Source organism: Branchiostoma belcheri, unplaced genomic scaffold, assembly GCF_001625305.1.
Source record: "Branchiostoma belcheri isolate BF01 breed outbred unplaced genomic scaffold, Haploidv18h27 scaffold24, whole genome shotgun sequence".
Taxonomy (NCBI): domain Eukaryota; kingdom Metazoa; phylum Chordata; class Leptocardii; order Amphioxiformes; family Branchiostomatidae; genus Branchiostoma; species Branchiostoma belcheri.
Genome location: NW_017803843.1, coordinates 578,714 through 593,866, shown reverse-complemented (window position 1 = coordinate 593,866; position 15,153 = coordinate 578,714). Strand labels below are relative to the sequence as shown.

Genomic DNA, 15,153 nt, shown 5'->3' with positions numbered 1-15,153 from the left:
CCCACTAGCCTGTTGTGTTAGAGGTGTAAATTAAATCTTGGTAGTTGATGTATGAAACAATACCGACTGTCATGAGTATCAAGCTTGATTTGCACCTTAGGAGATCATAAGATTTACATAATCTCCAAGCAGATCCCTTTCGGTGGTAAAAAGACAGTATCAAATTGGCCAGGCAGTATCCATTAGCCAGAGAAGGTCGGCAGCCACCGATGGGGGTAGCGACAAAAAACGGCCATATATAAAAAGTAACGATCATTCCCCCACAACCTCTGCTTGGAGAGTAAGATTTACACACATGTCTAAAACCTAGGGCCGATGTTTATAATCAAATCTGTCCAGACTTGTGACAGTTTTTCATCTTTCCGTGATCAGATAAATGAGAAGCAGACTGTTGGAACACCATGCCAGTTTGGAACAGTTGTTATTCAGAAAAGTCTTGATGCAAATTTTGTTGTCTCCATAACTGAAGTACCTTTCCCAAGTGCACAAGATCGGTCACATGTCAGGACTCGAACCCGGGACCTCTTGGTTCCAACACGAGCACTCTGCCGTTACGCCATGCAACGCGACTCTCTGGATTTCTAATTAAGTTTCAGTTTATATTAATCAAGAAAATCTTCCATAACACTTGTACATGCAATCCGCTGTTATTTGCTTGGAGGGTAGGAGAGTAGGGTGAGACAAGGTTTGTATCGATAAACCCTAGTGTATATCCTGGTCTGTTTTCAATATCCGTAAATATGTACATACCCACACGGCACGTATCAAATGTGTCCTAATTGAGCCATTTCATAATTCGTGTTTTCATTGTAAGAGAGTATCTTACAATGCCTCGTAAAAGGCTGCCGTGCTGCACTTTACAGGCGCTCTTCCTGCAGATTCTGGGCTTGGCGTATTTCCTGTTCCTTTCACAGATGGCCAGTAGTGACTGGTTCAGGACAGTTCTGAAAAAGGCGACTGACATAGAAAGGTAAGGATGTCGAACATTGTAGGCTTAAAAGACGAAGTTCCTCTCGGTACTGCACGATGATCTCTCAGTCTTTCGGTATGTATTACCAAAGAGAGTTGTCGGGGGGGAAGAAGAAAACCTATATATAAGTTTCAGGTCTATAATGGGCTATACATTGACAAAAATACGGTAAAAGATAACATCCTGGTGACAAATACGGTATGGGCTAACATCCTAGTACTTGCAGAATATTAATGAAGCAGTGGTTGTTATGAAAATAAAGGCTGTAACCTGTCCAAAATACATAGCCCGAGTAGATAGCAGTCCGGCTCTAATCCCTTATGCCATCAACTATTGCAATCATAGTAACTTCTACTTTTTCAGAAAAACGAGTGGGTTGTTTTTGCACGCTTGGTCAGAGAAACACAATGAAACAGCCTTTTCAGTTCAACACGACATCAAGAACCTGGGTAGAGAAAAGCAGGTGGGCAGTTTGATGTAATGCTAGCGGAATATTTAGTTACCGTTGCAAAGATGGCGCAGATTGTCCGGTCATGTTTTGAAGAAATGGATCCGTATCTTCGCAGGAGAATCTTTATACAGTATCAGTGCGTACACATTCCTGAAATACTAGTATTTTTTCCTAGGTCCACTCGCCAACTTCTGACAAAATATCTGATCATTGGAATGTGATGAATAAAAGAGTTAAAATCTGATAATGTAAGAGTTTAGGACATTTTTGTCAGTTCTTGCCATGTTGGATGTTTGTGTAACTCATTGTCACTAGAACAAAAATAACCACCAAAAAAAATTTGAAATATGTAACTTCTATCATTTATCAATTTTCTGCAGTTTTTGGATAAAATATCAGAAACCGAAGAAGATAGATATGGAAATATATCAATAACGTTGCCGAGTGACATCTTAGAGAACTTGGTACCGCCTTTCGGCAAGCAAAAGTTCCAACTTTCAGACATACCCTACACCAGAGACCAACACCACGTGGAATCGGTGAGCGCATAATTGTACACCTCTTTGCAGATAATGCATGAGTAAAAAGTATTAAAAGGGTGAAGGAACATTGAAAAAATCGCTATATGGCGATTTTGAAACGCTTTAAGGCATTGGCTGGCAGCATAGCATGAGACCAACTGGTTCATTGGAGTAAGTTCACACATCTACTTATATAAGCCTTTAGCTGAAACATTGCAGTGTCACAAAGTGGCCATGTGCTACCTTAAAACGTATTGAAACATATCTGCTCTTACATTTTTGCAATTACTAAGAAACGAGAAGAAACCGAATTTACTTGATTGTAGCTAGCGCTACTTGACGATGTATGTATGTAATGTTATCTATATTCCATCCCTTTTTTGTGACCTGTACTTAACCCAGTGGGTATGTGTGTACAATAAATGTCTTCATTCATTCATTCATTCATTCATTCATTCATTCATTCATTCATTCATTCATTCATTCATTCATTCATTCATTCATTGAAACGCTCTTTTTTTCACTGATGAAAGCGTAAGGAAAATGGCAATATAGACGAAACCAAGGAGGTTGACGAAATGAATGGTAACCCACCCCTCCCACAGGTTTGTCCTGTTAGTCTCCGCTGGAGAGTCAAGTCGTCCGAGTGGTTTAAGTTTCGATTCGTGGAAGACGTCAAACTTTTCATGGACCGCGAGGACCTGGACGATTCTTACTGGAACGACCATCTCGGCGCATACTTCGAACTGCCGTTCGGATACAAACCCGACAGGAAAGGTTGGGTCTATTGCTTCATCTGAGAAATGAAAGCGTGGTTTACTGAGTTAATTTAATCCCTATATGTAATTGACAAAAATAAATCAGATAACCTTACTACCGTATTACGACCAGAAAAAAAACAGAAAAAATGTCAACCGTAAGTAAATATTTATGATCATCATGAAAATGCCCTTGCTGTAAATAAAAACGACAAACCTCTCACTAATACAAGAACTATTCTTACTTAGTAATAAGTTTTATTTGCAAAATCATGCCCCAAGGCTAATTGCTTTTACAGAGTCAAAGATACTATACGGCACAATACAACAATAGGGAACAGACAACTACTATCTTCTACTACTACTATACGCTTGCTATTCTTCTTCTTTGAAGGCAGTGCATAGTGAGTGGGTTTTCTGATCTTAGTAGGAACACAGTCTTTTGGTTATCTTCTAGGTGATGGAAGGATGGTTACCCAGCAACTGATCGGATTGTTGGAGAACCCGGATGTGTTCGGTTTCCATGGCGACCGTCAGAGGAAGCCGTGTGTTCGGTGTGCAGTGGTGGGGACAGGAGGGGTCCTGAGTGGGTCAAACAAGGGAGCAGAGATAGACGCACACGACTATGTCTTCAGGTAGAATACTTTTGTGGTCATTGAAAGACTTAAAAAAAATTAATTGCAGCAACAGCTTTAAGGTATTCGGGCAAAAGTTACACCGTGTTTGATGCCGCACATGTGTCTATGTACAAGAACATCAACGCAGAAACAGAAGATGTCATATGGACACTTTTTTTCTAGAGTAAACCATGCTTTCATGGGGAGAGAATTCAGCAAGGATGTCGGCAGTAAGATGTCCTTCTATACTTTCTATCCGGAATCACATAATCGGTACAAGCTGATTTCTCGCGCGGTGAGTTCCATACTTGATGTCGTAGAATTCGCTTTGTTGTCACATCTTTTCACATATTTTGATTACTTTTGTACATGTGACCACCTCAAGGTAGTCTTCTGGTTGTCGATTTGGAATCTACAGCTTCTAGGTTCGAACCAGGCTCCAATGTTGTGCCCTTTGGAAAGTCACTTCTACTGATCATGAGCATATCCTCACTCGACTCAGGTGAAAATGAGTACCAATCTTCGGTTAGGGGTTGACGTTTTGGATGGAATCCAAATTGAATCCGGAGGTCCCCCTCCATGAAGAGCCACACCTAGACCATTTTAAAGATTCGACAACACTTAGCTTGAAGTAATTGATCATCCCTTTGAGTGAGTGAGTGAGGAGTGAGTGAGTGAGTGAGTGAGTGAGTGAGTGAGTGAGTGAGTGAGTGAGTGAGAGTGAGTGAGTGAGTGAGTGAGTGAGTGAGTGAGTGAGTGAGTGAGTGAGTGAGTGGATCAACAGTCTGATCTCACGCAACTTGTAGTTAATGTCAAAAACAGGCATGCCATGCCGTGAGGCTACCAGCTCTGGAAACAAACAGGTCACATTGGTAACTACTCCGTTTGCGTGCAAGATATAATTCATATCTCCCACATTAAGGTTTGAAATGAGAAACAATGTGAAGTCTTTCCTACTTTCAGCATGCATTGCAGATCTACATTCCTTTCAAGACGACAGACCTGCCCTATATCACCCAATGGCTGTACAACCGGACCCTTCCAAAGTGTAGCGCAGTGTAAGTTATGAATATATCATCATATAGCCAGATGATGTTCACCAATCGGGGGTCCCCATTTTCTATTGGGTGTGACGCCATAAACTACCTAGCGGTACTTAAATCCCCGAACCCCCTGGGACCAATCAGCGTCGACTGCTCTGTTCGAAAGAGGTCAGATCGAACATACCGGTGGAACATGAATATTGGGTTAGAGAACAGACTCTGTCTAACAACATATTTAAGTTGTCCGTCATCGTTGCAAAGAGAATACGTCCTAATGGATGAAGAATTTGATTTCCATTCAGAAGATATAGAAGAATATTACGTGAGTGGGGCGCACCAGACAGAGAACTAGAAGTAGCTAGCGCTCACTCGGCGGTTCAACCGGTGGTTGAATGCAATGACCGGTCCTTATGACACCATATACACCTCGTGGCGGGTCATTAACCCATAATTAACACATTGATAAAGATCAAGGTTGCGTTCGTTAGACAAACAACTTACTAATAATAAGAGGTAAATATATCCAGGAAATGGAGAGACACAGTGGTAGTTGTTAGCCTATTAAGATATCTATTTCACATCTTAAGGTGGTGTGAAATTCCTCTCAACGCTAACGTCGACCGCACAACAACGAAAGTTGTGCATCCTGACTTTGTACGTTACGTCTTTGTGAACTACATGGACACGTCACTGTCTCTTCGACCAACCACTGGAGCTATCACAGTGTTCCTGGCTATCCAACTGTGCGACGTTGTGAACATCTATGGATTTGGCTATGACCCACGGTAAGGGCGATTTTACCTTTAAACTTGTAGTACCCAGGCTTTTGTATACATATATCACAACTCCGATCTGACAGAGACTCCAAACAGGATGCTGTTAATGTGTTAGGGTGTTAATTTCAAGTCAATGCATTGAAGTGATATGAATCGAAGTTGAAAAGTTCTGTCTCTTGAGCGAATACTTAGGATTAACATACTCGATTCCCCTGTCTTCAGCTGTGAAGACGCTGCAGGTGGTATTTCTGTGCACCATGATAGCCCACTTTATAACCAACACACAAAGTACACGTTCCTACAGATTTAATCAGCACTACTACGACCACCAAAAGGTTCCCAGGCAGCAGGCGGACGGAGAGATCAAGTGGGGTTACCATGACTTCAGCGAGGAGAGGCGTCTGTGGCAGAGACTGCACGAGGAGAAGATCATCACCTGGCACAACCGTCAGGATCAGAGTCCCAACACTGCAGTACCATAACAAGCCGGCATAACAAGCCGCCACTACTCGTACAAAGGACGTTACCTCTCTGGACTTCTACTTCAGTTTCAGTCTATACTAATTTGAATAAAGCTGCATGACATGTACACATGTATATAAAACCCGCTATTTTGTTACAATGCTGTAGTACACATTTGTCACAATTAGGCCAATGCATGTAAAATCGGTGCTATAGATCAACTGTCAACTTAAAAATATACATTCAGCCATAAAAGCACTACATGAGTGTGTGTGTGTGTGTGTGCGTGTGTGTGTGTGTGTGTGTGTGTGTGTGTGTGTGTGTGTGTGTGAAATAAGTACAAATAATTCTCAATGGACAATGGATTTGAAAACGGGGCAAATAAGAAGAATCTCACCAAAACGTTTTCCCATCCCACATCTACTCGGAGAGTAGGGTGACGCATGGTACGTATCGATAAACCCAAGGGTATATCCTGGTCTGTCTTTAATATCCGTAAATATCCACATACCCACACGGCACGTATCATATGTGTCCTAATTGAGCCATTAGATAATTCTTTGTAAGAGAGCATTTTACAATGCCTCGTAAAAGGCTGCCGTGCTGCAGTTTGCAGGCGCTCTTCCTGCAGATTCTGGGCTTGGCGTATTTCCTGTTCCTTTCACAGATGGCCAGTAGTGAGTGGTTCAGGACGGTTCTGAAAAAGGCGACTGACATAGAAAGGTAAGGATGTCGAACCTTGTAGACTGCTTGGGGAGGGAGGGACAAATACAAAACGAAGTTCCTCTCGGTACTGCTCGATGATCTCTGAGTTTCGGTATGTACGATTACCAAAGAGAGGCGTGGGAGTGAAGAAGAAAACCTAATGGAATCGCTTGGAAATATCTACAACTGTGGCTACTAGTATATCAACCCAACACTTTTTCTAGTGCCGCTAGGACTGACAACGTTACCCGTATCATACAGCCATATTTGGGAGTCAACGTACTATATATAACTTTATATACAGTAAGTTGATTATATATACATACTGTATGTAATCTTCACGTCTATAATAGACTACACATGGCTGTTGACAAAAATACGGTAAAAGATAACATCCTGGTGACAAACACGGTACTAGCAGAATATGAATGAAGCAGTGGTTGTTGGGAAAATAAAATCTATAACCTGTCCACAATCCATAGCCCGGCTCCAAGCCCTTTATCTTATGCCATCAACTATTGCAATCTTACTAACTACTTTTTCAGAGAAACTAGTGGGTTGTTTTTGAACGCTTGGTCAGAGAAACACAATGAAACAGCCTTGTCAGTTCAACACGACCTAAACAAGCTGGGTAGAGAAAAGCAGGTGGGCAGTTTGATGTAATGTTAGCGGAATATTTACAGTTGTCGTTGCAAAGCTAAAGATGACGTAGCCAATCTGTATCTTCGCAGGAAAATCTTTATACCTACATCATATATCAGTGCGCACACATCCCGGAAATACTAGTATTTTTATTTCTTACGTTCACCCAGCAACTTCTCACAAAATATCTGATATGAAAGACAATCTTATAATAAAGAATTGAAAGCTGATAATGTAACAGTTTAGGACATTTTTTCAGTTCTTGCCATGTGGGATGCTTGTGTAACTAATTATCACTAGAACATTTAAGATATGTACATGTAACTCCTATCACTTTCTGCAGTTTTCGGATAGAATCTCAGAAACCGAAGAAGATAGATATGGAAATATATCAGTAAAGTTGCCGAGTGACATCTTAGAGAACTTGGTACCACCTTTCGGCAAGCAAAAGTTCCAACCTTCAGACATACCCTACACCAGAGATCAACACCACGTGAAATCGGTGAGCGCACAATTGCACATTCCTTTGCAGATAGTGCATGAGTAGAAAGTAGAATTGAAATCTGATAATGTAATAGTTAAGGACATTTTTTCAGTGTTTGCCATGTTCGATGATTGTGTCACTAATTATCACTAGATAAAAGGAACCACCGAAGCAAAATTTTAAGATATGTACATGTAACTTCTATCACTTTCTGCAGTTTTCGGATAGAATCTCAGAAAACGAAGAAGATAGATATGGAAATATATCAGTAAAGTTGCCGAGAGACAAATTAAAGAACTTGGTACCACATTTCCGCAAGAAAAACTTCCAACTTTCACACATACCCTACACCAGAGACCAACACCACGTGGAATCGGTGAGCGCACAATTTTAAATTTCTTCGCATAGTGCATGAGTAGAAAGTATTTAAAATGGTTTAAGAATTAAAAGAACATTTCCAAAATCTCCGTCGTTTGACACTTTTGAAAGTTCACAAGCCTTTGGTTGAAACTATGCAGTCTTATTACAAAGTGTCGATGTATATATATATATATATATATATATATATATATATATATATATATATATATATATATACATCGACACTTTGTAATATAAATGTCAGAAATGTGAGATAATTGCACAACTATGTTGAGAAGTGGAAGTAAATTACAATCGCTCTAAGATTTTTCAATCAAAATATTTCAGTTTTTACTGTAAAAGTGTTTATATTATTACCCCTTTAAGTAAGACGGTAATACAGACGAACCAAACGGTGACCCATCCCTCCCACAGGTTTGTCCTGTTAGTCTCCGCTGGAGAGTCAACTCGTCCGAGTGGTTTAAGTTTCGATTCGTGGAAGACGTCAAACTTTTCATGGACCGCGAGGACCTGGACGATTCTTACTGGAACGACCATCTCAGCGCTTACTTTGAACTGCCGTTCGGATACAAACCACAGGACAAGAAAGGTTGGGTTTATAACTTCATCTGAGAAATAAAAGAGTTGTTTTCTTAGTTAACCTAAGCCCAAAATGATATGAGTTAAAAACATCAGATACATTGGTATCACGACCAGAAATATAGGAAAAATTTCAACCGTAAGTCAATGATCATCCTAAAACGTCCCTAGTTATAGGTTAGATTTTGAACCTCTTTGGTTATAACGTTACATAATAACAGAGTAATCTATGTTGCATACTTACAATTAAGAACACAACTATTCATACCATTGCCAAGGGGTACGGGTAATTTTGTTGTGCAGCATAGCCTCATGAACATAAGTGTCCACTTAAGTTTGTTTTCGAACGCACAATACTGCAACAAACCGCTCACCAATACAAGAACTATTCTTACTTAGTTACCCAGAAAATGATCGGATTGTTGGAGAACCCGGATGTGTTCGGTTTCCATGGCGACCGTCAGAGGAAGCCGTGTGTTCGGTGTGCAGTGGTGGGGACAGGAGGGGTCCTGAGGGGGTCAAACAAGGGAGAAAAGATAGACGCGCACGACTATGTCTTCAGGTAAAAGACTTTTGAGGTCATTGAAAAACTTCCCAAAACAAGAGTTCCGAGATCTCATACCTCCATGAAATATGGGCTTGATATGTAAATGTAAATTTCTTCTTTAATTATGCAAATTACCTCTGCATTAACATAATATATGCATCGTGATGTTAACTTTTGATTAACTTAAAGATGTCCCAAGTAAGACATTCCCATCATTCACCATTGAGAAATCATATATTTTTTGCATTAATTATGCAAATTAGGTCATCATTTGCATAATTAGTATCTGTTGATGTTCCATCTGCCATAGGTTACATACATTAAATGTATGAAAGTTCTATAATGTAAAACACTGTAATTATAGAATTTCCTCGTTAATTATGCAAATAAAGTCCTCATTTGCATAATTTGCAGTTAATTGTGTACATCTCTCTGTCAGATACCTACACACCAAAAATGATGAAAATACGCTGTTCCTATCTGGACTTATTGGCTTTCAAAGATTTCGCCCGAAAGTCCCCTGCAGTTCCTGAACAAGCTGCTAGGGGGACCAAACCCACACCACTTATTCCTAACAGGAAAAGCTATCTGTCACCAAAAATTGAAGACCATAGCTTGTTCAGGACAAAAGATACAAAAACCGGACTGTAATTATAGAATTTCCTCATTAATTATGCAAATAAAGTCCTCATTTGCATAATTTGCAGTTAATTGTGTACATCTCTCTGTCAGATACCTACACACCAAAAATGATGAAAATACGCTGTTCCTATCTGGACTTATTGGCTTTCAAAGATTTCGCCCGAAAGTCCCCTGCAGTTCCTGAACAAGCTGCTAGGGGGACCAAACCCACACCACTTATTCCTAACAGGAAAAGCTATCTGTCACCAAAAATTGAAGACCATAGCATGTTCAGGACAAAAGATACAAAAACCGGAAGTTCTGCTGCAGTACCAAGGTCATCCACCAGGAGGCCCATATTTGACCTTGACCTTTGTCTTCCTAAGACTTATCAGCATACCAAATATCATCACAATCCATAAAGGCGTTATGAAGTTATGCTGACTACAAAGTTGCGGAAACACACACAGACACACAGACACACAGACACACAGACACAGACACACACACACACAGACACACAGACAGACGCCGCCAAAAACAATACCTCCATTTTTCATGGAGGTAATTAATTGGCAGCAGCAGCTTTAAGGTATACGGAGAGCAATAGTTACATCATGTGCAATAATTACTGCATATGTGTCTATGGATGATGGACAAAAACATCAACGCAGAAACAGAAGATGTCATATAGACTCCATATTTTCTAGAGTGAACCATGCTCTCATGGACGAGCCATTTGCTAAGGATGTCGGGAAAAAGCTGTCCTTCTATATCTTTTTTCCGGAGTCACATAATCGGAGAAACAAGCTCGTTGCCAGCGCGGTAAGTCCCATACTTCATTTCATGACGTAGAGTTTGCTTCGTTACCACACATTTTCACATGTTTTGATTACTGTCGTGCCATAAATATGTTTTACAACCTCAAAGTAGTCTTCTAGCTGTTACCTTGGAATCTGAAGGTTCTAGATTCGAATCCCTACCAGGCGCTAATGTTGTGCCCTTTTGGAAAGTCACTTCTACTGAACATATCCTTACTCAACTCAGGTGAAAATGAGAACCAAGCTATGGCTATGCGTTGTCGATTTGCATGGGACGTTAATCCGAAACCCCTTATTATGCTTAGGTCACAATTCAAGAAAGGGGCCCGCTCGGCGCGTGTTCGGCGTGTTTTTTGGCACTACCGAACGGGACCTGGACGGAGACCGGCGGGCTTCCCGACGTCTGCCGGCCTATTTTTGACCCCGCGCGGTCGCCGAATCGATTTTAACTCAGAGTTAAAAACACTTCGGGCCCCGTTCGGCGAAATACGCCGAAGCGACGCCGTAACCTCACTGCCCGGGACCCGTCGGGCGGCCGAACAGGCACCTGCCTAAGATTATGACGTCACATGTGCTAATCAGTGCATCAGATGGTCAGGAAAAGGGGGTTATAGGGAGCATATATAAACTCCTGCCTCAGACTACGTCGCACAGTTCACCACGTGTGTGTTACATCGTGTACTTGTGTGTGTTACACCATGTATTTGTGTGTCAGAATGTTGAAGGGCAAGGGAAAACAGCCGGCACGGCTCTCTTGCCAACTTCATAAAACAGATCATAACAGGAATAGAATGTGTCTGACATTATCTCTTGTTACATCATATGAAATGGAATAAAATGGAATCAGAAGTTATTGGCATTTATTTTCAGTCCAAATTTCAACAGAAGTAACGATATTCAGTGGTTTTATTGCTCAATAGCAAGGAGCTGCCACGGCACACTTCCTGCGTCTCTGCTGAAGTACTTTCGAAAGTAGGCCCTCGGTTACTTTTGCGACGCACCAGTTCTGCCTGCCTCTCTTCTTCAGCTACCAATGCCAGAAGACCTACATGTAGGTTGTCACCAATCTCAATCTAAGACGGGCTTGTAAGTTGTTTGCAGGTTGCACTGAACGCTGCATCGCCAACTTCAGTCTACTCTTTACTTGACGTGTACTCTTATGTATGGTATGCCGTGAGGCGACCAGTTTTGGGAACAAACAGGTCACATTGGTTACTACGTCTTAAACGTGCAAGATATAATTCATATCTCTGACAGTGAGGGTTGAAATGAGAAACTGAGAAACTTTGAAATGTGAAGTCCTTCCTACTTTCAGCATGCATTGCAGATCTACATTCCTTTCAAGACGCCCGACCTGCCCTATATCACACAATGGCTGTACAACCGGACCCTTCCAAAGTGTGGCGTACCGTAAGTTAATGTAATAACAAATTGATAAAGAGATAGGTTGAGTTCATTAGATTCTTTATGAAGTTATAGATATAAGTTAACAGGGTAATTATATATATATATATATATATATATATATATATATATATATATATATATATATATATATATATATATATATAGGAACTGGAGAAACACAGTGGTAGTTCTTAGCCACAACAGCCGCTAAGAGAGCAACAGCCTGCCAGGAGCTTCACACCCTGTTTCGTTCAGAGTGACCATCAAACCTTAAAACAATAGATACAAGTGTCCCAAAGTAACCGAACAGAACAAAAGAATAGAATTTAGAAAAAAAACTTTTGGTGTGTGTTGTAACTTAAAATTAAAGCATAAAGGGTGCATTTACACATCTTTAGGTGGTGTGAAATTCCTCTCAACGCTAACGTCAACCGCACAACAACGAAAGTTGTGCATCCTGACTTCATCCGTTACGTCTTTGTGAACTACATGGACACATCACTGTCTCTTCGACCAACCACGGGGGCGATGACAGTGTTCCTGGCTATCCAACTGTGCGACGTTGTGAACATCTACGGATTTGGTTATGACCCACGGTAAGTGCAATTTTATGTCCTTGTTAACCTATAGTACCCAGGATTTTGCTTGCTATATGTCAGGATAGACACACCGATCTAACTTTCGAAAGACACTCCGATCGAGATGCTGTTAATGTGTTACTGTTAGGAAAGTTTCCCATTTACAAATCCTGAATTTCAAGCCAATGCATACTAGTCAATGCATTGATCTTAAGTGACATGAATTAAAGTTGAAAAGTTCTGACTCTCTGTTCAGTGAATATCTTTAAATTTACATACTCCATTCGGGATTCGTAGTTTCGGTTGAAAGAGACTCTGGTCGGGATCTCCACTGGTATAGAATCGCCGATTCTACCAGATCGGAGTTTCTACTCTGGCGTGATTACTAGTATTACCTAACATTGGAAAACGCTGCAGATGGATCCATGATAGCCCACTTCAGAACCAACACACAAAGTACACGTTCCTACAGATTCTATGCGCACTACTACGACCACCAGAAGGTTCCCAAGCAGCAGGCGGACGGAGACATAAGGTGGGGTAACCATGACTACAGCGAGGAGAGTCGTTTGTGGCAGAGACTGCACGAGGAGAAGATCATCACCTGGCACAACCGTCAGGATTACAGCCCCAACACTGCAGTACCATAACAAGGCGGCAGGGGCAGCTACTCGTACGAAGGACGCTACCTCTCTGGACTTTTAATTCAGTTTCAGTTTATACTCATTTAAATAAACTTGCATGACATGTACATCAAACCCGCTGTTATTTACAGTGCTGTAGTACACATTTAACAGGCCAATGCATATAAAAATCGGTGCTATAGATCATATTGAAATTAATATATCCGGCATATTGGCACCTACGAGTATATGAGTGAGTGTGTGTGTGTGTGTGTGTGTGTGTGATTGTGTGTATGTGTGACGGGTGTGTGTGTGAGTGCGCGTGCGTCCGTGAAATAAGTAAAAAGTTTCTAAATGGACAGTGGATTTGGCAGTATGACAGAAAACGGAGCTCACACTTTTCCCAGCCGACCTCTGCTTAGAGAGTAGGGTGAGGCATGGTACATATCGACAAACCCTAGGTCACACATGGGTATATCCTGGTCTGTCTTCAATATCCGTAAATATCCACATACCCACACGGCACGTATCAAATGTGTCCTTGAGCTATTTCATAATTCTGTCTTCATTGTAAGAGTATGTTACAATGCCTCGTAAAAGGCTGCCGTGCTGCAGTTTGCAGGCGCTCTTTCTGCAGATTCTGGGCTTGGCGTATTTCCTGTTCCTTTCACAGATGGCCAGTAGTGACTGGTTCAGGACGGTTCTGAAAAAGGCGACTGACATAGAAAGGTAAGGATGTCGAACCTTGTAGGCTGCTTGGGGAGGGAGGGACAAATACAAAACGAAGTTCCTCTCGGTACTGCTCGATGATCTCTCAGTCTTTCCGTATGTAGTACAGTACGATTACCAAAGAGAGGCGTGGGGAGGGAAGAAGAGAACCTAATTGAATCGCTTGGAAATATCTACTACTGAGACTATTAGTACATTAATATTGTATATCCTCCCAAGATTTATTCCAGTGCCGCTAGGACTGACAACGTTATTCGTGTCAAACAGTTATGATTGGTACTTAGCGTACTATATATAACTTTATATACAGTAAGTTGATTATACATGACTTTTATTACGCAACAATGTACAAGGTACAAAGTATGGCAGAAATGAGAGAACAAATCTAACAAATCAGTATACTTACTGTATATAATCCTGAGGTCTATAATAGATATACATGACTGTTGACAAAAATATGGTTGATAACATCCTGGTGACAAACAAGGTATGAGCGAACATCCTGGTACTTGCAGAATATGAATGAAGCAGTGGTTGTTGGGAAAATAAAGGCTATAACCTGTCCACAATACATAGCCCGAGTAGATACCAGCCCGGCTCCAAGCCCTTTCTCTTATGCCATCAACTATTGCAATCTTAGTAACTTCTTTTTCAGAGAAACGAGTGGGATGTTTTTGAACGCTTGGGCAAAGAACCTGTCGAGTAGAGAAAAGCAGGTGGGCAGTTTGATGTAATGCTAGCGGAATATTTACAGTTACCGGAAGTTTTGGAAGAAACCGATCCACGGTGACCGATCTGTATCTTCGCAGGAAAATCTTTATACCTACATTACAAATATCAGTACGTACACATCCCTGAAATACGAGTATTTTTTCCTCGGTCCACCCGTCAACTTCTCATAAAATATCTTATCTGAAGGACTATCTGATAGTAAGAATTGAAATCTGATAAATGTAAGAGTTCAGGACATTTTTCCAGTGCTTGCCATGTGGGATGCTTATGTAACTAATTATCACTAGAACAAAAATAAACACCGCAACAAAATTTTAGGACATGTACATGTAACTTCTATCACTTTCTGCAGTTTTCGGATAAAATCTCAGAAACAGAAGAAGATAGATATGGAAATATATCAGTAAAGTTGCCGAGTGACATCTTAGAGAACTTGGTACCGCCTTTCGGCAAGCAAAAGTTCCAACTTTCGGACATACCCTACACCAGAGACCAACACCACGTGGAATCGGTGAGCGCACAATTTTAAATTCCTTTGCAGATAGTGCATGAGTAAAAAGTATTAAAAAGGGTGAAAGCTATGTGACGCTTTGGAAACGTTTTAAAGTCTTGACTAGCAGCATGCGTAAGTTCACAAGCCTTTAGTTGAAACTCTGCAGTGTTATTACAAGGTGGCCATGCACTGTGTTATAATGTAATAAAACAC

At 40.9% G+C, this 15,153-nt stretch overlaps 3 protein-coding genes across 3 annotated transcripts; all 3 read left to right on the top strand.

Annotated features, from left to right (window-relative positions):
- Window positions 1-1,813: 1,813 nt before the first annotated feature.
- LOC109470954 (alpha-N-acetylgalactosaminide alpha-2,6-sialyltransferase 2-like) lies at window positions 1,814-13,112 on the top strand. Its single transcript, XM_019770049.1, has 7 exons — window positions 1,814-1,960; window positions 8,225-8,399; window positions 8,789-8,951; window positions 10,268-10,382; window positions 11,694-11,788; window positions 12,184-12,381; window positions 12,836-13,112. Exons 2-7 carry the CDS (start codon window positions 8,306-8,308, stop codon window positions 13,011-13,013), a joined length of 843 nt encoding a protein of 280 aa, XP_019625608.1. The 5' UTR covers window positions 1,814-1,960; window positions 8,225-8,305; the 3' UTR covers window positions 13,014-13,112.
- On the top strand, window positions 2,521-5,618 carry LOC109470916 (alpha-N-acetylgalactosaminide alpha-2,6-sialyltransferase 1-like). Its single transcript, XM_019770014.1, has 4 exons — window positions 2,521-2,719; window positions 3,158-3,335; window positions 4,948-5,145; window positions 5,441-5,618. Exons 1-4 carry the CDS (start codon window positions 2,521-2,523, stop codon window positions 5,616-5,618), a joined length of 753 nt encoding a protein of 250 aa, XP_019625573.1.
- Window positions 13,113-13,542: 430 nt separating the features above from the next.
- On the top strand, window positions 13,543-14,976 carry LOC109470915. Its single transcript, XM_019770013.1, has 3 exons — window positions 13,543-13,715; window positions 14,371-14,431; window positions 14,800-14,976. The coding sequence occupies exons 1-3, from the start codon at window positions 13,573-13,575 to the stop codon at window positions 14,974-14,976; spliced, it is 381 nt and encodes a 126-aa protein (XP_019625572.1). The 5' UTR covers window positions 13,543-13,572.
- The last annotated feature ends 177 nt before the right edge of the window (window positions 14,977-15,153 follow it).